General features: G+C 44.1%; 2 protein-coding genes across 2 annotated transcripts; one reads left to right on the plus strand and one right to left on the minus strand.

The window, feature by feature from the left end:
* Positions 1–9,488: 9,488 nt before the first annotated feature.
* On the plus strand, positions 9,489–19,943 carry LOC102718282 (cellulose synthase-like protein D2). The gene is made up of 4 exons (XM_006656498.2): positions 9,489–9,786; positions 10,165–11,212; positions 12,018–12,825; positions 17,955–19,943. Exons 2-4 carry the CDS (start codon positions 10,218–10,220, stop codon positions 19,710–19,712), a joined length of 3,561 nt encoding a protein of 1,186 aa, XP_006656561.2. The 5' UTR covers positions 9,489–9,786; positions 10,165–10,217; the 3' UTR covers positions 19,713–19,943.
* Positions 19,944–20,817: 874 nt separating this feature from the next.
* LOC102703311 lies at positions 20,818–22,707 on the minus strand. The gene has a single exon (XM_015837949.2). The coding sequence runs from the start codon at positions 22,543–22,545 to the stop codon at positions 21,091–21,093; it is 1,455 nt and encodes a 484-aa protein (XP_015693435.2). The 5' UTR covers positions 22,546–22,707; the 3' UTR covers positions 20,818–21,090.
* Between the last annotated feature and the right edge of the window lie 518 nt (positions 22,708–23,225).

Below are 23,225 nucleotides of genomic sequence, written 5' to 3' on the forward strand. Positions count from 1 at the left end.
ACCACTACTCAAGTTCAATTAATTTGACATGTTGTTGGAGTCCAAAGGGATGACATATTTGCAAACAAAAATGATTTATAAATAAAACTTTATATATATGTTTTCTTAGCAATTTAAAAATAAAGAAAAAAGATAAACTACGATAAGAAGAAACCTAAAATTTACTCCAAATTTAACTTTAAAATTTAAAACTTAGCTTATAAGCATAAGCAAAAATGAAAAAACAAGGATGCAAAAATTAATTTCGTGTCTTCACCGTAATACAGATGATGACACAAGAATAAAGGGCTATGATCAAATCATTTGTATGGGATCATTCTTTAACATTTGTGACATTTAGCATACATAGAGGAGGCAACAAGAAACTATGGATATACATATAAAGGTACAATACGATTATATTGGTAGGTCAATTCTTTTATTTATTATGTTTGCAGGTTGCAGCAGCAAGGGAAAGGAGAACGATCGTGGCCAGGCAACCAGGAGAACAGTCAAATTCACCCAAGGGGTGACGTTGGAAAAAAGAGAAACGATATATCTATAAATAAAAAATAATTTATAAATAAAAATTTTATATCTGTTCTTACCGATTAAGAAACAAGATTGAATAAATAAAGTACGATAATAAATAAAATAAACTTTAAATTTAAGATTTAAATTTTACTAGTTTATAAGCATAAACAAGAGCTAAAAGGCGGTGCGGCAAGAAAACGACTCGAACAAAGTAATTCATGGATAAAACACTGTGAGTCTGCTACCAATTTAAAGTCATCAGTAGAGCATAGCGGTTGCAAACAAGGTACAAAATAGCAGATAACAAGAGCAATACGAATGTTGTATTCCAATATAAGACTAGAAAAATAGTCTTGACTTAATATTTATGCTTCTATCATTTTGAGTGCCCAGGAGAATTTTGGTATATACATGAAAATGGGTTGAGAAACATGCCAAAAGATGAAATTCTAAAATGAAATTTACCATATACACATAAAAGAGAAAGGGAAGACGCAGTTTATCAGAGTGCTAGTACTAGATAGAGCTAAGAATTAAGCATTGCTTACTACATGATGTTTCTATATCAAATAACCATGCGAAATAAGGAACAAGATTCATTGTTTGTAACAATGGCTGAGTTTAATCTACAATAAAACTGTTATCACCCAAAAACTTTGTAAGTAACTATATATCTAATTAGAGGAATGTTTCATGGATTCTGGAAAGCATCCAGGTTTATAATCGGTTGCCGTCTCCGCAGAGCAGTGGTTGTTCCTTACCCAACGCCTTCTATCCCTATATGCATTAGTAGTAACTTCATTCAGGCACACCTTGATCTCCTCCTCTCTTTCTCTGTTCTAGTTGATTGGTCTAGGTATGGATGAATGGATTTGCATTTTTATAGTGAAGATGGATCAGCATATGTATGTGTGAGAAGCAGCTTGAACAAGGCATTGAATTATGCATTTACCCCATGAGAAGGTTGGTGAGCTACTACAAGTAAAACTCGGCGGCTGCACATTGTACATTTCATTTCATCTTATGATGATCAGAACTCATCAGCAGTAAATGGGTATTACCATGTACGTGCTTGAATTGTTTTTTTTTTAACTTAGTTATAAACAACCAAAGCTACTAGCTGCATGCTGCTTAAGGGAAAAAAAACACCTGGGCAGCTTACAAAACCATAAAAACTTCAGTTCACCCCTAACCACAACTGATTCTTCAACATCAGTCGGTTCGGACCTCTGCTTAGTTTCATCCCAGCTTCATCCTGGTCATGGATAGATCACCCAGGTTCGGGTCCAAAAGCAGTGACAAACAGTGTTGAGGGGTGCTTAAATTTGTACATATGTTTATAACTTTCTGTGGTTTCAAAGGTGTGAGCGTGACTTAAATTTGTAATCCGTCCAAATTTTTATGTTTTAGTTCAGTTGACTTTTAGATATATGTTTAATCATTTCTCTTATTCAAATATTTTGTGTAAATATGAAAAAAATTATAAGCCATGATTAGAGTTTGTTAACAACAAGTAAATCACAGCAAAACAAATGATTATTATGTTTTTATATAAAAATGAAGGGGCAATTTTGTTCTCGCCCTTATTTTAGTTCTAATATTGATTTTACTCCTCCTTTGTAGGGTTTTCGTATTTGCCCATACTTTTTTAAACCGAATGAACTGTTTGCCCTTTGTTTGGATGGAAGGAAGTACTAACGGTGTTAACTCAAATGTTATAGTACCATTTTATCCTTTCTCAGGAATCACTGTTAATTAAATCCACTAATCAATCTCACCACATCTCACCTACTATCACATGTAGACATAGCTAGTTAATTAACTTAACCATAATGCGGTCAATACTAATAAATTATTTTTTACTATACAGGGTAGGTGATTATGAACAGTAAATAATTTTGTTGTTTTTACTGTGCAGGTGTTCCTGGACCACCCGAACCACACGAGGCAGCTGGGGCCGCCGGCAAGCGCAGAGAACCCGCTGGACTTCAGCGGCGTCGACGTGAGGCTGCCGATGCTGGTGTACGTGTCCCGCGAGAAGCGGACCAAGCACAATCGCCAGAAGAAGGCCGGCGCCATGAACGCACTGATGCGCGCCTCCACCATGCTCTCCAACGCACGCGCTCGACGGGCTCCAGAGGCCAATCTACGTCGGCACCGGCTGCCTCTTCCGCCGCATCACACTCTACAGCTTCGAGCCGCCAAGGATCAACGTCGGCGGGCCTTGCTTCCCCAGCCTCGGCAGGATGTTCGCCAAGAGCAGGTACCAGAAGTCCGGGCTGGAGATGGCCAAGCCGATGGCACCGCCGGCGACCACAGTGGCGAAGGGGAAGCACGGGTTCTTGCCCTTGCCTAAGAAGGCGTACGGCAAGTCGGACGCGTTCGCCGACACCATCCCGCGCTCGTCGTACGCGGCGCAGGCGGCGGAAGAGGCAGCCGGTGGCGAGCGACGTGCGCCCCTCCCAGCAGCCGCCGGCGCCGCAAGCCTATCCCACCGCCGCCGACGCAGCCACCCGCGCTCAGTTTTGGGAAATGCCACTCCAAACTTTTCCCCATCTCTCTAGTTGTAAAACAGGGGCAAATTTGTCCTTTATAATTTTGGGAATTAATTCTTTTGATTTTTTTAACTGATTACATTTCACAACTAACCGTGTCACGACTTTCATCCAAAAGAGGGGCAACCAGCCTGTTCAGTTCAAAATAGCAAGAGCAAATAAGAAAACACTGAAAAAAGAGGTAAAATCAGTATTAGGCTTTGAAATAAAGGCAAGAACGAAATTGTCCCAAAAATAAATGGTGAAAGTTAGATCCAAAACTGCATGCCATCAAACTTCAAAACAGGAGGGGGGAATACTTATATATATGTTCGAATTATTGGTTGTTGGATCAAGGCGTAATACAGACCAGTATGTACATTTGATCATCCTGCAAGCAGAGGTATTAATTCCATGAGCGAAATGTACCCCCTGTAGTGCAGGTAGTAGAAAAGGTGGTTGTGGGGAGGGAGGGGGGGCACTATATTGGCACTTTTGCATTTTCAGCTCTGTTATTTCGATGATTTAGTAATTTCATCTTGAAAATTGAGATGTTCTCGACCAATGGATCAACAAAAGTAAATCGTCTGTCTTCTCATAAACTGTGATGCAATCACTCTAATCTATAAGCTTCTCAAGCCTCTGTAGCTGAAGCCATGTTTGGTGTTGTGCTGCACTAGGCTGCTAGCTCCACAGAGCAATGGCTGTTTCTTCTCCTACTCAACTTCCACTTCATTTCAAGCACCCTCATTATCATCCTCATATGTTTTTATATTTTGATTCCAATCAGTATGCCAATACTAGCTTTTAATCCCCATTATCTAAAATAATATTATTAATACTAGCTCAGTTCAGAATCAAGCTTCAGTTGGTGTCATAGTTAGATATTATATGGATCAGTATTATATATATAGAGCTTTATAGTTAGGATTTATACATAGAGAGACATGTAGGAACAAGACAAATTCATCGTAGTGACCATGAAGGAAATATGTGATATGTTGTACACACTACACAGTGGATGGATAATAATTCGGCCGAGAGATGTTTTGAGTGGCTGTTGTTCCTTTCTTGATGCCCCCTATTCCCCTTTCTTCTATGCCATTCATTTCCATGTACACATTTTAATTGTTCTTTTTTCGAGAAGGTAATGCACATGGCATGGAGGAATCGAAGTTCATATGTAGCAGGCGTAGGGATTGGGATGTATATATAGGAGTAATATATAGAGGTCACGTAAGCGCCCAATTTCAAAGTAATTAATGAAATGCGAGTTTTATGAAACACTAACTCTCTGTTTAACGTTTGTAAGATGAACAGTGCAATTAACGATCTGAGATGGATGGGACCTTACCATCGATGGTATTTTTTGTTACTTAGGTATTTATCAATAATATTTCTTGGATTATCTCTAATATATTGGTAGGTTAAATTTTACTGTATACATCTGGGTATAGAAATTGGATTTAATCCTTTTTTTAACTCATTTTGTATATTTTTATTTGCAGGGAGAGAAAGGGGGAAGGAGGATCAATGTGGGCCGACCGAGCGGTGTCCACTTGGGCCTAGCCCATGGTGTCGTTAGTGTCGAGACAGATGGAAAGTGCGGCCCATAAAGGACCTAGTCACTCTAGTCCTAAATCATTTTTTGTGTTAAATTTTGATACTTTTAGTTAACTACTCCGTGTTATATAGGGATACTGAAGTTTTATACTAGAAAATATATATGATATTTGCTGATATATTCTTAATAATGATAAATTTCTCTAATAATATACCAGCCGCAAACCAAGATCCAATTGGTAATAGTTAGTGCACTTGATAGTAGTATTTCATAGTAAGTTATATCGCCAATATATTGTTTTCCACATAAAATTTTGACTTTCAATCAATATCGGTTTATTTTTCATTCACATAATTTCTTTTCCAATACCTTCGACAGCTCCATCATGTGCACATTATTGCCTAGGGTTGCGCTATTTTCTTAGTTTTCTTCTCATATATATATATTTTTTTCGTACATGTTTTTCGGACGGTTAAAGGGTATGTCTTATTATGAAAAGTTTCTATTTCATTATCTTTCTAAAATAGGTTTTTAATTTTATAATAATTAATTACATCGTTTATGTCATTAAATAGCTATAAAAATAAAAAAAAATATTTCATCTTCTGTTTTTAAGAAACAAAGAACCCTACTCTAATGGTGGTTTTGTGCAAGTGTGCAATTGAGCACGAACCCATATATGTATGCATGTACAGTGAAAGAAAGAGAGTGGGGGAGGGCCGCAATCATCGCAGCTGAGAAAGCGGAAAACGGTGCCAAACCACAGCCACATGGGCCGTTTTGTCTGCTGCATTTGGTTGCATGCGTCGCTCGCTCGGTTTCATAATTCTTGTCTTTTTTATAAGAGCAGCAACAATTCATAATTCTTGTCTTTTTATAAGAGCAACAACAATGTATTTGACAAAAGCAGTCCATATAGATGAGACTTACATATATATATAAATTTTAACTATTGTAATTTTCACAATAAATATAGATAGCAAATAGCATTAAGAGAAGAGAAGAGATAGAGATAAATCATATATTTTACTCTTTACGGGCAGCACATATACTTATGGGTAGTTTTTATTATTTCTTCGCTATGAACTAGTTTCACGATGTTGCTAGGTGGTTGAATCATATATTATATTGCTTATGAACCACTTTTAAATTATATTGTGAATGCCCTAAGTATATAGTTAGTATAAAATATTATAATATTTAGTTTGAAGGGGGCATAATAACAATGGAGTAATACCCCTCCAATTTTACGGTTCTTGTCGTTTTTGATAAGGGTATAGTCATTTATATTTTAATAGGAAATGATAGCTAAAGATTAATTTAGAAGACGGACCGTTATTGAAAAAATACAAGAATTATCAAATTAGAGATTAATAATTTTCTTTGAATAAGATTCGGTTACAACGTATAGACAATGTGGGGTATATGTCGAGCAACCACTAGCTTCACGGCATAAAAATGTATACATGATATTGACCGACGCGTGTTAATTTCATATGTACAGTTGTACTCATCCGTCTAAAATACAAACACAGCTAAAGCTAAAATAAAAGAAAAATGTTACGATTGATTAAGATAAAATACGGAAACTGGTACTCTCTTAGAGGCTAAGGGTAAAATAAAAAATATAACGATTGAACAAGATAATAAGCCATATAAAAAATAGTTGTCTATTCTGTAAAAATAATTTATATAATAGGGATAATTGTATTTCGACATAGACAGGGTAGTTGGTGGAGTAAGAAAGTAGCATGTATAACATTTGTCATCCTCCTAGCTACCGTACACGTACAAATCAGTAAGTAGCGTGCCCAGCAATTAATCATCACTGCTGCATTTAATAATTAGTCCAGCCTGAGACTAATTCCAACTATACATTAGACCGCTTCCTTTCCTTGTAAAAACAATCAATTCAGAATAGCTATCATCTTCTTCATTTAAGCTCTGTCATTTCAATTAAACACCAATTGATCGATCAATGATGTTATTACTGTCTCCGTCTTGACGCCGTTAACTTTTTTATAAACATTTGACTATTCGTCTTATTCAAAATTTTTTGTCAAATATATAAAGCTATATATATGCATAAAAATATATTTAACAATAAATGAAATGATATAAAAATAATAAATAATTTTATAATTTTTTTAAATAAGATAAATAGTCAAACGTGTATAAAAAAATCAACAATGCTAAACATTCCAGGAAGGAGGGAGTAATTCTGAATCTTAAGATGGACTCCAGACGAGTTAGTTGCCCAGCTGGTTAAACATATGAGATCATCAGATGAACTGGCAAATGCATATGCTAGCTAGCTAGCTTGCACGGCATCCAATCCACAAATATAAGCGTAAATTAAATAGTGTTTTAGTATGCAAATACTAGTTATAAATCCACCGCCGGCTGACGCACATGGTGGAACGATGTGCCATTTGGAGACCGTTGATTTCATTAAACTGCTTAATTTTACCAATCTGAATTATTCCAGCACAGCAATATATAGAGTAAGTAATGTGCAAATAATTTTATTAATGTGATTGCAACCCTGCCACGAATTTAATCAATCGCATACTGTCAAAGTGTGTTCATACATCTACAACCAGCCAGCCAGCCAGCATATTCAGCATCAGAAGCGCTCTGGACTCACGTTGAACCACTAGTATGGAGCTTCCTGCTGAAGCACCGAGATGAAGCGAAATTTAACTACTCTTATTCAGCAGCAGCCGCGCGCGATAGTGCATGCTGAGGTTTTCCCGCTTGTGATTATAGTCCGTGACGAACCTAGAATTTTAGTTAAATGTATGCTCATCTATAAATTAACGTATACAGTTTGATAAACCTATTATAATAAGTCGGTAATAATCATAAATTTGACAGCATGATTCAATATACATGTACCAAGTAACATGTATCCGTATTAAAAAAATCACATATACATATAGTTATATACCAAGTATGCTAGGGCACAACCCAAAATCATATAGTCTGTCTATGTTTATAAGTTAAATTTTAAAATTTTTAACTTTAAATTTAAAATTGATTTTAATGTTTTGTTATCAAAGTTTATGTTCAATCCATGTCTTTTAGAAAAGTTACTTAAAAATCATAATAAACTATTTTAATTTTTTTATAACTAATAATTAATTAATCATATATTTATCTATGCTATATTTTTCACGCCGGTCCGACCCTGCAAACAAAGCGGCCGTTGTAGCCGTTGTACACGTACTGTACCCTTTGGAAGCACTTAACCAAAACACAAAGTTGTCAACGTTCGTTCTCTATGCATAACAAGTCGGTGCATTGCATCCCCACAAGATACTGTAGTACGGCTAACATGCATGGAAACCCAACCGTTTGAACAAAAGAAACAAAGTTGATGTTGATATTTTGTAGGCCAAGAGAAAGCTGGGGCCTGGGGTTCAGGCTACACACATAGGGCATAAATGATCATCGGTATATTTATAAATAAAAAATAATTTATAAATAAATCTTTCGTATACGTATTATAAATAAATAATTTATGAAAATTTATGAATTACATTACTCAGTGTGAAATTCAATAAAGTTTAGACATTCAGACAGAAACTAAAAATGTTAATAAAATTTTATTTTTTTATTATTATTTTTGAAAACAATAACGGTACCGTCTGTATATTTTCGTACCGTTTTTATCCATAGTCTGGCCATAGCAGATGGCAGATGGAATGCCCCGGATGAATCAATTAAAATCTGTTTGTATGCATGTGGTCCAAGGATCAGTTCTGAACCCAATATTGTGCCGTTCTATAACAGTCACATTTCTGTGCCGTCCAAGTTAAACACATTTCTGTGTCCCGGCCGTATTGTTAATCCATACGGTTTGCCATTTTTATTTCAGTCTTACCCAATTATATACCTCTCGTTTCATATATTTCAAGTCACTTTAAATTTATCATTTTTAAGTCTTTCCATGTTTATAAAAAATATATCAATTTTTAACATTATATATTTTTCTACAAATTTGATCAAAATTAAAAGAATTTTGACTTAAAATATATTTAAAATGACTTGTATAATATGAAATGGAGGAGATAACACTTGAGAAATTTTACTGTTCTCAATAAAATACTTAGAAATCCCAGATTATTAGCGTACAATTTTAATACATATGTATATGCAGTAACTGAAGATTGCACTATAAAAAATATGGTACCTCTATATATATTTTTGATGGACGGTAAAAATAAAAACTCACGATATATATGCCAATGAAGTAGCCATTCACCTTAATCCTACTGCCTGGCATTCTTATTAAAATTGTCAATCCAAGTGTAACTAAAACTGAAGCTTAAAAATGACTAGTGGGTTTGATTTGCTCGATTGATTAATAATAACTTTATGCTCAGTCAGACACGTTTTGCTGAATTTAAACCCGTGTTTTTTTTTGTGACGGTGCAGTTTTCATGTCACCCTAGATAGCGGGACTCACAGAGGATTTGGTAATTGATGCCCGGACCCTGCCATTAAAAGTTTAAATTAAACGCGTGAATCATTCAGATCTCCACAAAATAAATTTGTGCAAAACTCTGCATTCTCACCGTCTCACCTGCCATCCATGCGACGGCCAGCTGCATCCTAGTCTCTAGACGCGCTTCCTTCCTCCTCCTGATCATCCATCTGCATGCAGTAGCAGCCAAAAGAAGCTTTCACGAAACCCATCATAAATAAATTAAAAAAGAAGCAAACAATTTCGCTCATAAACAAAGCTGGCTGCTGCTAGAAAATAAAAGGAAAAATCTCTCCTTTTGTTTGAATTTTTTTGGCTCCCATGTGAAGATACGCGTGTTGTTGCTGCCTTTTTCCTGTGGCTACTACTATTACTACTCGTTCTTCTTCTTCCTCGATGAGCTGTCTCCTGTGGCGCGGACTTCGTCTTCCCCTCGGAGCTTTTCTCTCACCAAACCACCCTTTGCAATACTTGTACTCGCCTCGATTCCTCCTCAATTAGAGTCACCATTAAGTACTCGCATCGCATCCCCTCCCTTGCTTCGATCCGTAGCTGATTGGTTCCATTCATTCATATTCATACGGTGACTGCAAGAAGAAGAAGAGCGAAGTACACACGCCATTGCCATTGCTTGCTCCGATCTCTCTTCCTCCTCGAGCTTGCTTCGAGTGGTGGTGGTATACATGGTAATCAAGGAGACCATCTGCTTCTCTGAATCTGTGGGCGTCTGTCTATGGCGGTGTTGGATTTTGATGCGATTTTGTGGGTGATGTTTGTTTCTTCGGGGTTTCTACGGGCGAAAGCGACAGCTTTGCTTGTTTAGATTTGTTCTTAGTTTCGGTGTCCCTTTTGCTTTCCCAAGTTTGAATCTTTGGTTGGACCCGGGATTTCGGCCGCGTCTCTCGTTGGCTGTCTGATTCGCGTATGGAAAGCGCTAGTTTTTGTGTTCGAAAGTCGGAATCTTTGAGCGTAAATCTGCCATTTTTATCCTCGCAAGTGATAAAGATTGCTCTTTTCCCCCACGCGTGCTGCTGATTTGCTTCCTGGGTTCGTTCGATTCGCAGATCAAGCAGTGACCCCGACTGCCTGACGAGTGAGAATCGAAGGGCGCGCCGCCATGGCTTCCAACGGCGGCGGCGGCGGGTTGCGTCACAGCAACAGCAGCCGCCTCTCGCGCATGTCCTACTCCGGCGATGAGGGCCGCGCTCAGGCTCCCGGTGGCGGCGGCGGCGGCGGCGGCGACAGGCCGATGGTGACGTTCGCCCGCCGCACCCACTCCGGGCGCTACGTGAGCTACTCCCGCGACGACCTCGACAGCGAGGTCGGCAACAGCGGCGACTTCTCGCCGGACAGGCAGGAGTTCCTCAACTACCACGTGACCATCCCGGCGACCCCGGACAACCAGCCGATGGAGGTGGCCATGGACCCGGCCATCTCCGCCCGCGTCGAGGAGCAGTACGTCTCCAACTCGCTCTTCACCGGCGGCTTCAACAGCGTCACCCGCGCCCACCTCATGGACAAGGTCATCGAGTCGGAGGCCAGCCACCCGCAGATGGCCGGCGCCAAGGGCTCCTCCTGCGCCATCAACGGCTGCGACGGCAAGGTCATGAGCGACGAGCGCGGCGAGGACATCCTCCCCTGCGAGTGCGACTTCAAGATCTGCGCCGAGTGCTTCGGCGACGCCGTCAAGAACGGCGGCGTCTGCCCCGGCTGCAAGGAGCCTTACAAGGCCACGGAGCTTGACGACCTGGTCGGTAGCGCCGCCGCCGCCGCCGCCGGCGGCAGGCCGACGCTGTCGCTGCCTCCACCGCCCGGCGGCTTGCCGGCGGCGTCGAGGATGGAGAGGCGGCTGTCGATAATGCGGTCGCAGAAGGCCATGACCAGGAGCCAGACCGGCGATTGGGATCACAACCGGTGGCTGTTCGAGACCAAAGGAACATACGGGTATGGCAATGCAATCTGGCCCAAGGAGAACGAGGTCGACAATGGCGGCGGCGGCGGCGGCGGCGGGCTGGGTGGAGGCGACAGCCAGCCGGCAGAGTTCACGAGCAAGCCATGGAGGCCGCTCACTCGGAAGCTCAAGATTCCTGCTGGTGTGCTTAGCCCATACAGGTGAATGACTCACATGTTCATCCATGTGCTCATATTTGACTGATTGCATCCAGTATAGTGTTCTCTGATGCATTTTATTTGTTTAGTGTTAGAAATGAATTTAAAATCGAACATGGGTTCAACCTGGATTTGTAGATACTCCCAGCTGTTAGATCTCTGCTTAATAGATAAATATGTTAGTGACTTGCTAGATCTGTTCTACTTCGTCTGATCTCTCCAGCTTCCAAGCAAATACACAATATAAGGGGTTCTTTAGATGGGGCTAAACTTTTTAGTCCCATGTCACATCGGATGTTTGGACACTAATTTGAAGTATTAAATATAGACTAATCAAAAACTAATTTCATAAATGAGAGTTAATCCGTGAAACGAATTTTTTGAGCCTAATTAATCTATAATTAGCAAATGTTTACTGTAGCATCACATAGACTAATCATGGATTAATTAGGCTCATTAGATTCGTCTCGCAAATTAGTCCAAGATTATGCATGGGTTTTATTTATAGATTATGTTTACTATTTATAATAAGTGTCCAAACATCCGATGTGACTAAAGGCTAAAGTTTAGCCCCTATAAACAAACACCCCCTAGTTATAACAAAAAAAATGATTCTCGCCATCAATTCTCTGTTAAATTCCTACACCTATTTTCTGGGAGTTCATTCTTTTAACAGTGAATAATGCATGCTTTTTACAGTTTAGTTAAACATTCTGCTAGCATAACATGTAGTTGCATTGGGACATCTTATAAGGCGGTTTATGAAACGATGTCTTTTTTGCTAACCTTGGTTTGGTGTTTCACGCAGGCTTCTTATTCTTATCCGCATGGCTGTTCTTGGTCTGTTCCTTGCATGGAGAATTAAGCACAAGAATGAGGATGCAATGTGGCTGTGGGGCATGTCTGTTATTTGTGAACTCTGGTTTGGGCTCTCTTGGCTCTTGGATCAGCTGCCAAAGTTGTGCCCTGTTAACCGAGCAACTGACCTTGCTGTACTGAAAGATAAATTTGAGACCCCGACGCCATCGAACCCTAACGGAAGATCTGATCTGCCAGGACTTGATATATTTGTGTCTACTGCTGATCCAGATAAAGAACCCCCATTGGTCACAGCAAATACTATTCTGTCTATCCTTGCTGCTGATTATCCTGTTGAGAAGCTTTCTTGCTATGTTTCTGATGATGGAGGCGCTCTCCTGACATTTGAAGCAATGGCTGAAGCCGCTAGCTTTGCTAACATGTGGGTCCCCTTTTGTCGCAAACATGACATTGAGCCTCGCAACCCTGAGAGCTACTTTAATCTCAAGAGGGACCCATACAAGAACAAGGTTCGCTCTGATTTTGTCAAGGACAGAAGAAGGGTGAAGAGGGAGTATGACGAGTTCAAGGTCAGGATTAATGGCTTACCTGATTCAATCCGCCGCCGCTCCGATGCATATCATGCCAGAGAAGAAATCAAGGCCATGAAGCGGCAGCGAGAGGCTGCTCTTGATGACGTGGTGGAGGCGGTTAAAATCGCTAAAGCTACCTGGATGGCTGATGGCACACATTGGCCAGGTACCTGGATTCAGCCCTCTGCTGAGCATGCTCGGGGTGACCATGCTGGAATAATCCAGGTAGACATTCTTACATCACCTTTATTCTCCTTGCTTTTCATACATGGGTTGCAATGTGGTTTATGCATCCGGATATGATTGAAAACATTAATGCTACGTGTTAGAGATATGATCCTATTAGGACTTGTCACGCCTAGAAATTCCTCACACGAATTTCTGAACTTAATTGTGTAGTAAATCCCTGTCCAGGACCAGCCAGGGTACACAAAAAGACAATGTTGATTACATAACCATCGTTCTTAGAAACAACTGAAAATTACACTTATTCTAGCGGAAATGCAGCGGAAAGAAAAAAAGGTAGACTAGCTCCAGCGGGTACGGCTCCAGTCCACAGGCAAAGCTTCGACGGTAGATCAGCTCACTCCTGAGAGACACCTCCATCGGACTCGACTTCCAGCTCTGGTGGAGAAAGTTAAGCAAGGCTGAGTACAAACCACCGTACTCAACAAGTGACACGGACAAGAGAGCAATAAATAATGCATAGGGATTATCAAGGACAGACTAGCTTTAGTTGCAATAAAGCAGCAGTTAAACAAATAACAGAGATTAAAAAAAAGAACACAAATAATTGAATACAGTAAAGGATAAGTAAATAACAGCTGTAAAATACCACAACACTGTCCAACGTTACACCATGTTGCAACAAGCCCAACCACTACTCAACGTTACACCACGTTGTAGTAGTCTCGAGTGAAAACCAGTTTACTCAAGTTATTAAAGGTTCGCTAATCACAGTGAAGCTGGGAGCTCGCCCGTAACCGTGGGCACGGCTATTCGAATAGATTCTACTCTGATCAGAGGTGCACTACTGTACCCACAAGACACGACTCCACTACACTTGAACGTGCGCCGACATACCACCATGGTATACCGGAAAGGAGACCGTGATAGGACCCGTCACATAACCCTCCCTATTTAATCGCACCACACTTCAGGTTTCACCCCCTCCTTTACACCAACTCGGGCAGTCCCCTCTTGTGCCTTGGTAGATCCGGAAGCAGCAGAGGCTTTCGTTACACCACGATTGCCCGTCCATACTCCATCACGCATACCCTTGCCTCGGTACGTCAAATAGTTCGAAGTCATGCTCCAAATCCCACCTTACCCATTTCGGCATGTGGTTAGCACTTAATTACTTCTAGGGTTTCTCGTGAACCGGTCCTTAATTGCCATGGGTGCGACTCTCAAAACCATGCACCCACAGCCCACCATTATCAATATTTTAGTTGACATTAACCCGAACCGGGTGATGGATCATTATCTCAGCTATTCAGAACTAAGCATGATTAAATGTGATCCCATGAGCTACTTGTTCTAAGCACGGCTAAGCATTGACCTAGGTCTGACTCTAATCAAGTTACCCCTGGTCTAACAATGAATAAAGTTGGATAAACAACGGCATAATAATAAGGTTTAACCGAAAAATAACATACAGTAAATACTTTAATTAAAACAATGCATATTTGAATAAATAAAGCGGGGAATTTGCAAAAATGGGTTCAATATGATCAAAGATGAGTGTCACTTGCCTTGCTCTGGCCCCTGGGGAACTTCGGCGACGATCTCGAAGTAAACCGGCTCTTCGACGGGGTCCGAATCTAAGCGACAAAGCACAAAAATAAATAAAACAGGCACAAACTCTACTGAAACAGCAAAAAAAGTATTTTTAATGGATTCTTGACAATTTTGTGAATTTAATGAAATTTGAATGGACCTAAACGGAGACTAGATGAATTACTTATGAATTTTAGAAGTTTTCTGAATTTTTTAGCTAAACAGAAAAGTCCTAAATCAATTATTGCGCAATTAATGGGGCTGCTGACGTCAGCGAGGAGAGAGGAAGCGCTGACAGGTGGGGGCCACTTGTCGGTGGGAGAGAGGGGAGGATGAGAGACTGACTAGTGGGTCCCACGGGAGGAGAGGGAGGAGGGGCGCGGGGCAACTGACAGGTGGGACCCGTCGGTCGGCGAGAGGGGAAACAGAGAGGGGAGCGGGGGGAGCGGCTCGGGCGGACGGCGGCGACAGCGGCGGCGCACGGCGACGGTGACGACGGCGTGACGGCGACGACCGACGTCCGGCGACGGCGCGCGGCGCACGACCGAGGCGGCGGCGCACGCGGCGCAGCTGGGAAAAGCGACGGCGACGGACTGGCGCGGCGACGACGACCGGGCGACGAGCGCGGACGCGGACGGGCACGGGTGGCGGCGGCTTGACGACGGCGTCGCGAAGGCGACGACGAGCTCCGCACACGTCCGGCGATGACGTGCGGCTCGTCGGCGGTCGGCCGGGAAGGAAAAGAGAGGGGGAAGGAGGAAGGAGAAGCTCACCGGCGGCGGCGACCGTGCGGGTGAGTCGGCGAGATTGAGGCGGAGGTGGTGACGCAGACGAGCGACGGCTGGCGACGCGCGGTGACGAGATCCGCAGACGGCGGCGAGGCGACACGGCGCGGCGGTGGAGAGGATGAAGGGGCGGCGAAGGGCGCAGGGTGCCCACCGGCGGCGACGGGAGCCGGAGGAGGGTTGGCGACGCCGAGGCGGAGGCGATGGCGCGGCTGGACGGCGACGACGGGCGACCGGCAGCGAGATCGAACGGCGGCGACGAACGGCGGGGCACCGCGGCGGCTTGGGCGGAGAGGAAAAAGTGGGTGACGGCGCGGCGGCGGTGGGGATTTATAGGGTGGCGGCGCCGGCTAGGGCGGGGCGGAGGTTGGAGACCGAGTCGGGCGCGGCGAGGTCTCGGCGGCGGCCGTTGCGGCGGCGGAGCGGACTCGGACTCGGCGCGGCGCTGGCGCGCGAGCTGGCGAGGGCTCGGTCGCTGACAGGTGGGCCCACCTGTCAGTGGCGCGAGGGCGGAGGGAGCAACAACAGACTTCGCGGCGAGCGCGGCGCGCGAGCTGTGCCGTGGCGGCGGCCCAGGCGGGGGAGCCGCCCGCGGTGAGAAGGCTGGTCGGCCCACGGTCGGCTGGGCCGGCCTGGAGGAAGAGGTGGGCCGGCTCGGCTGGGCCGGCCCGGGAAGGAGGAGAGGAAAAAGAAAAAAGAAAAAGAAAAGGAAGGGAGGAAAATTGGACTTCGGCCCAATTTGAGAAGGAAGGGAAAAAGAAAGGAAAAAGGAGGGAAAAAGGAAAACCTCACTTTTGCCGAGTTTTAAATTAATTTGTTTGGCCAAATTTTATACTTCTGCAATTTGAATTTAAATTCAGTTAGTCGATTTGCGAGCCTCGATTTAATTAAATTAGGTTCTTTTAGAGGGATTTTCCTGAGTTAATTAAGCCGATTGTTATTTACGGATTTCTTTTACGATTTTAGGCTTAGGACGAAACTCCGGATGTGACAGGACTCCTTGATTTCCCCTTATATATATCCCTTGTAAGCTGCACGGGAAGGGTGTGACGGCCCGGTGTATTCCCCTGCTATTGTAATCATTACCTCATAGTGGTTATTGCCGGTTGGCGCCCGTGGTTTTTTCCCGCAACGGTTTTCACGTTAAATCTGCTTCTCGGTTATATGTCGATTTTCCTAACAAGTGGTATTAGAGCCAAGATCTGATTTACCCGGTTTGCAGCGTTCTTCGTCGAGTGTCTACAGCCGGCGGCAGCGTTCATCCTCGACGTGAGCGGCGATACATATTGCATGCATCTGTTCTGTCGGGGCGTCCTCATGCTCGTCCACTCCTTGTCCTACACGCATGCACACCACAGCAAAGGCGAGGAGCAGCAAATAAAAAGTACAGCAACAAGTAGCATCGCTGGAGTTTTTTTTCTCCTGCCTTGGCTTCAAGTTTCTTGGAGATTTGCCACTTCATCCACACACCAACATATCAGGAATTTTTTTCTCTGTTCAACCTATCATATTTTTGATCTGCAAATTCTTCTCGAAGTCTTGCCCCAAATTAGACATTGAGAAGTTTGATGGCAAGATCAGTTTCAGTACATGATAGGTTCTGATGAGAATTTGCAATCCGCCATCGCTGGCTGGTTCGTCAGACCAGATTGATTTCTGACGTCAGCATTGGCGTCCTTCGATCTATTGACTTTTCTTCTACAAGCTGGTGTTTGGAAGGAAAAAACAATTCATTGAGAAGATTTTCGTTCCCGTTTATCGCTTTGATCAAATTTACCAGGGGATTTCAATACTTTGTTTCGCTGTTCTGTTGGGTTCCCCCAATTTATACCAACAATTTCTGGATTTGATCCTACGGCGAGTTTTGAAGTATTACTCAATGCTCTTGTTTTGATCGCGTGATTACAGAGGAACTGTTATGAGCACATGACCAATTTTTCATGAGGTTTATCAGGAGATTGAAGTACTTCGTTTTGATTCGCATCTCTGTTGGGTTCCACCAATTTATACCAACAGGTTTAGGGTTTTATTTCCATTGCGAGTTTGAAGTATGGCTCACTGCTCCTGTTCAAAACAAGCGAGATTCTCGTTGTCCTCAAGTTTGGTTCGTGCTTGCTATAGTCCAAAAGACTATTTGCCGCAAGGTGATTTTATCTACATGAGGTTTCTGGTGATTTCAATTTTTATGCTATAAGGGAATTCGTCTCAAGGTGGAGATTGTTAGAGATATGATCCGAATTATTATCTGTAATGTATTTGGATTTATTACTAGTTTCCTACTAGGTTTCTCCTAACCGTTTCCTACTTGGAGTAGGAGTAGGATTAGTTTCCTAATAAGATTCTGTTAGGCTTTTCCTATTAGGACTCCTTGATTTCCCCTTATATATATCTCTTGTAAGCTGCACGGGAAGGGTGCGACGGCCCGGTGTATTCCCCTGCTATTGTAATCATTACCTCATGGTGGTTATTGCCGGTTGGCGCCCGTGGTTTTTTCCCGCAAGGGTTTCCACGTTAAATCTGCTTCTCAGTTATATGTCGATTTTCCTAACACTACATATATATTATGCTTGTATGATGGAACCGAAATATGTTAGCTAGCTGCTTGAAAGAAGCATTGGAAGCATGCATAAACAATTACTGTTCATTTTGTTTTTCCCCTTGAGCAGAAGCATGTGCAAGCTTTTTTACTGTTTTAGCAGCTACCAGTATCTCGATGGGGCTTTCCTTTATATGGTAGTGGTGAACCAGGAAAAAGCCACCTGTTTGACCATATTGCTGTTTTGTCTTCAGGTAATGCTGAAACCTCCTAGTGATGATCCCTTGTATGGGAGCAGTGGTGAAGAAGGCAGACCTCTTGATTTCACCGAAGTTGACATCCGTTTGCCAATGTTGGTCTATGTGTCCCGAGAGAAGCGTCCTGGTTATGATCACAACAAGAAGGCTGGTGCGATGAATGCCTTGGTCCGCTCATCTGCTGTCATGTCAAATGGACCTTTCATCCTTAACCTTGATTGTGATCACTATGTTTACAACTCACAAGCTTTCCGTGAAGGCATGTGCTTCATGATGGATCGTGGTGGTGACCGTATTGGCTATGTCCAGTTCCCACAACGGTTTGAGGGCATTGATCCATCAGATCGATATGCTAACCACAACACTGTCTTCTTTGATGTCAACATGCGTGCACTAGATGGTATCATGGGACCAGTCTACGTTGGCACTGGATGCCTTTTCCGTCGCATTGCTTTATATGGTTTTGACCCACCACGCTCCAAGGAACATAGTGGTTGCTGCAGCTGTTGTTTCCCTCAGAGGCGCAAGGTCAAAACTTCAACAATTGCATCTGAAGAGAGACAGGCTTTGAGAATGGCAGACTTTGATGATGAGGAAATGAACATGTCACAATTTCCCAAGAAGTTCGGTAACTCAAACTTCCTCATCAACTCTATTCCGATTGCTGAATTCCAAGGGAGACCTCTTGCTGACCATCCTGGAGTTAAAAATGGACGTCCTCCTGGTGCACTCACTGTCCCTCGCGACCTTCTTGATGCTTCCACAGTTGCCGAAGCTATCAGTGTCATCTCATGCTGGTACGAAGATAAGACCGAGTGGGGTCAGCGTGTTGGATGGATCTATGGTTCAGTCACAGAGGATGTGGTAACTGGTTACAGGATGCACAACCGTGGATGGAAATCAGTTTACTGTGTCACCAAACGTGATGCTTTTCGTGGCACTGCACCAATCAACCTTACTGACCGTCTCCATCAGGTGCTGCGGTGGGCTACTGGTTCAGTCGAAATCTTCTTCTCCCGCAACAATGCACTACTTGCAAGCCGAAAGATGAAGTTTCTTCAGAGGATTGCGTACCTGAACGTTGGTATATACCCCTTCACTTCAATCTTCCTCATTGTCTACTGCTTCCTGCCAGCATTGTCCCTCTTCTCTGGGCAGTTCATTGTGCGGACGCTAAATGTGGCATTCCTGACCTATCTGCTTGTCATCACTCTAACAATGTGCATGCTTGCGGTGCTCGAGATCAAGTGGTCAGGTATCAGTTTGGAGGAATGGTGGAGGAATGAGCAGTTCTGGCTTATCGGAGGAACTAGTGCCCACCTTGCTGCCGTGCTCCAGGGTCTTCTCAAGGTGATTGCTGGTATCGAGATCTCCTTCACGCTGACATCCAAATCTGGAGGAGATGAAGCAGACGACGATTTTGCTGATCTCTACATCGTCAAGTGGACGTCGCTCATGATCCCACCAATTGTCATCATGATGGTGAACCTGATTGCTATCGCTGTTGGGTTCAGCAGGACAATATACAGCGAAATCCCTCAGTGGAGCAAGCTCCTGGGTGGTGTGTTCTTCAGCTTCTGGGTGCTGGCTCACCTGTACCCATTTGCCAAGGGGCTGATGGGAAGGAGAGGGCGGACACCGACCATCGTCTTCGTCTGGTCTGGCCTCCTCGCCATCACCATCTCATTGCTGTGGGTGGCCATCAACCCGCCGTCGCAGAACTCGCAGATAGGCGGCTCCTTCACATTCCCCTGAACTCCCTCCTGAACCATTTTGTATGATGAATGAATTATATCACTGGTTCCACCAGCATTTGTCCTCTGTGCTGTTGTAGAGTAAATTCTGACTGTTTTCCCAATGTTTACTTAGGTCTTTGATTTTCTTTTTTGTTCAAAGATGATACTATGATGAATGATGATAGTTCTTTTGTTCGTTTGTTCTTGTTCCAATATATGAGGAGAGGTTCTGTTTGGACCTGGACATCAATCACTACAAAAACAATTCAGAGCCTAGCGAGTAGAGCACTTCCTGCACTTCTTTGAGCTCTGGCATTTCTTGACATGTCATTCTTTGAGCTCGTGCATCGTGCTCAACTTGTATCATGTCTGTGTTGCATTCATGTCATTCTTTGAGCTCGTACATCAATCACTACAAAACAGTTCAGAGCCATAGCATCGTGCTCAGCTTGTGCCATGTCTGTGTTGCATTCGTCCACTCCTAATCCTTCATTATTCTTGACGCGGTCCTTTTCATTTCACCTGGTTGATGCGAGCAGGTAGGAATGGCTCGTTTTCAACACGTAATATCTCTGACGTTATGGTAGCAAGACGAGTGCATGACAGTATGACACGGTCAGGCTTTTGCTGCTTGCAAGACCAGTTCTTGTTGTGTTTGTTCGAGTGTTGCTTTCAGTTGTGACATGTGACATGGATATTTTGAAGAATTTAGATTTCTGAAGGAGTATTCTCCTTTGTAGATGTGACTAGTTGTAATTGACTGACCCCGTATGAAACAACCGAATGAAAACGATACTGGACAAGAGAAAAGAACTGATATCTCAAAGCCAGTCGTTGTACTTTCACTGTCCAAAATGGACTATTTTACCAATTAACCAAGCAAGCAGTTCCTAGCCTTCTCTCAGCAGTCACCACCACTTGTTTTTCATCTTCTAGATGAAAAATTACACCCTGTTTGCACCTTCCGTTATTTGTCAGAAAAAACTCACCACAACAAATACCGGTTAGGTCGAAATGCAGCCAATAACATGGACATTGCAGAGGAATTCCCTCGGTATCATTCATGTAACAGGGTAATATTCGTATCCATTATCTAAACTGGACATAACACAGTGATATGCAAGATCAATATCAAAAGATCATTCATTTCATGACTTGCATGTTGTGGATGGTGGAATTGAACACAGCGTCAGTTACAAGTATCCTGCTATCTAAATCTCTACTTGAAGAGGGAGTCATAACTCATAACCATGGAGGAACATATATCCAAAGCAGATGAAGCAAATGCAACACCAAATCATTTCACTAGGCAGACCCCCACAAACCTATGACCTCCAACAATTTCTACAGTATGAACAATGCTATCGCCTAAGATACTTCCAATGTTGCCACTTGGGTCATTTCGGCTGTTCCACATGCAACAACTCAGAAGGCAATGATGCAGGGTCAAGCTCCCAGCAATCAGTAGGAGGCAGGGTTGAGCCTTCACCCTTGGGCGCTTTCCTCGCCGGAATCTGATGCGAGAGCTTTGCCATATCTTCCTTCTTAAGGGTCTGGACAGCATGGGAACCAACATCCCGGCGAGTAAAGATGCTCCTGAAACCTTCTACCTTCTCCAGGTAGCCAAAGCTGGCACCATATAGGTCACTGTACCCACTGAGGAACACCGCAAACTCATACTTCGGCCTCCCAGAATCGGTGTCCTTTCCACCATGGAGCGCCCAAACTGACCCCTTCTTGGGGTAAATCCGGTATAACTCTCTCGACGCCCTCTCATAGGTGACTAGGTGCGAGAAGATGTTCACGGAATGGACCGTGACCACTCTCCCGACCTTGAATTCTCCACATGGCTTGCCCTCCTCTCCATCTGGCTGGAGATCAAGCCACCTTATCTGTGCGCGGAATTTGTTTCCTGCTGGCATCATCATGTCCACTAGTGCATAATGCCGCGGCATACCATCGTCATCGCCATACAATGCCCACAGTTGGCCTTTCTTGAAGCACTTCTCGCTGCGGTCTGCATCGAAGTTGTAGAAGTCTGAGTCCTCCACATCCATCATCTCCGACTGGTCGTTCAGCTGCTCCTCTTTCTCGTCGCTCACCTCCTCATCGTCATCGTCATCCTCCTCCACAATAATTCTTGATGAGTTGTTGGTTGCTCGTTTCTTGGCCAGCTGGAGCTGCATCTCGGCGAGCGTCATCTCACGCTTCTCAGTCCTGGATATCTTGGCCTGCATCTCCGCGAGCGTCATCTCACGCTTCTGAGTCCTGGACTTGTTGGCCGGCGGCGGGTTTGCCGTTGCCGCAGCCTCGGCCTCCGCCGGCGGAGGGGGAACTTCGGAGGCGAGGAAGGTGCGGCGGCAGGATGGGCACATGAGGCGGAACCCGACGTACTTGCGGTCGAACTCATGGAGCAGGCGGCAGCCGGCGCATGCCGTCCAGAAGGTGGGCGGGACGGGGACGGCGGCCTTCTGCGTGAGCGCGGCGTAGGCCTCGGCGGCGCGGCGGATCGCCTCCTTGACGGCGGGGGAAGAGGAGGCTGGGCCGGAGCGGAGGGTTTTGGAGAGCGACTTGTAGTGGCGGCGGAGGGCGGAGGGGGAGAGGGGCGAGGCCTCCCGCGAGTCCGGGAGGAGGAGGGTGGCGTGGTGGGAGGACTCGTCGGCGACGAGGACGGAGACGGCGGTGAGGAGGAGCGAGGCCCGGGGGCAGTCCGGGTCGAGGCGGGCGGCGCGGCGGGCGTGCTTGTGCGCGGCGTGGAGGCGGCCGGCGTGGAGGTCGGCCTCGGCCAGGGAGAGGAGGCGCGAGAGGTCGTCGTCGTCCGCATCGGCGGCGCGCGAGGGGCCGCCGGGCATCGCCGGCGCGGGAGGGCGGTCGCGGCGGGGCTGTGGGGTTTGGTCGCCGCGCCGCCGTGGCTGCGGCCGCTTGGCTCGGTTGATTGGGAGTGTGTGTGAGAGAGAAAGAGGCTACAGTACACTACCAGTTTGGTTGGAGTAGGCTTTTGGTTGTTGGGCCTTGGACACCTACGAGGTTGGCCCGCTTATAGAGATTTGATACTAAGGGCGCATTTATTTTTTTGGAACAAATGTAAGTTGGAGAGGTTTTTGGACACAAATAAAAAAACAAATTACAGATTCCGCTAAGAAACTGTGAGACGGATCTTTTGAGCATAATTAATCTATCATTACCACATGCTGGTTACTGTAGTACTTATGGCTAATGACTCAAAAGATTCGTCTCACGATTTTTTTTATAACTGTACAATTAGTTTTTTCTACTATGTTTAATGCTTCATTTACATGTTCAAAGATTCGATGTGATGATTTTGAAAAAAAAATTTAGAAACTAAAACCTAACATTGGATTGCATCCGCTTGTATTTGTATTGTGAGTATCAACATTTGGATCCTTTGAATTTTGGATTGCGACACATGAATACGCATCCTTTTTGTCATAAATAATGCTCACATTGAGTAGACTGATGCCATAGTTGAGAGAATCGCAACTTTTCTTATTTCTTCTGCCTTATTTTTAAA

The sequence above is a fragment of the Oryza brachyantha genome, chromosome 6, assembly GCF_000231095.2.
Source record: "Oryza brachyantha chromosome 6, ObraRS2, whole genome shotgun sequence".
NCBI classification, from domain to species: Eukaryota; Viridiplantae; Streptophyta; class Magnoliopsida; order Poales; family Poaceae; genus Oryza; species Oryza brachyantha.

Coding starts and splice junctions, on each gene's coding strand:
- LOC102718282 (XM_006656498.2), top strand. CDS start 10,218: ATGGCTTCCAACGGCGGCGGCGGCGGGTTGCGTCACAGCAACAGCAGC. Junction 11,213..12,017: donor GGTGTGCTTAGCCCATACAG/GTGAATGACTCA, acceptor TGTTTCACGCAG/GCTTCTTATTCTTATCCGCA. Junction 12,826..17,954: donor ACCATGCTGGAATAATCCAG/GTAGACATTCTT, acceptor TTTTGTCTTCAG/GTAATGCTGAAACCTCCTAG.
- LOC102703311 (XM_015837949.2), bottom strand. CDS start 22,545: ATGCCCGGCGGCCCCTCGCGCGCCGCCGATGCGGACGACGACGACCTC.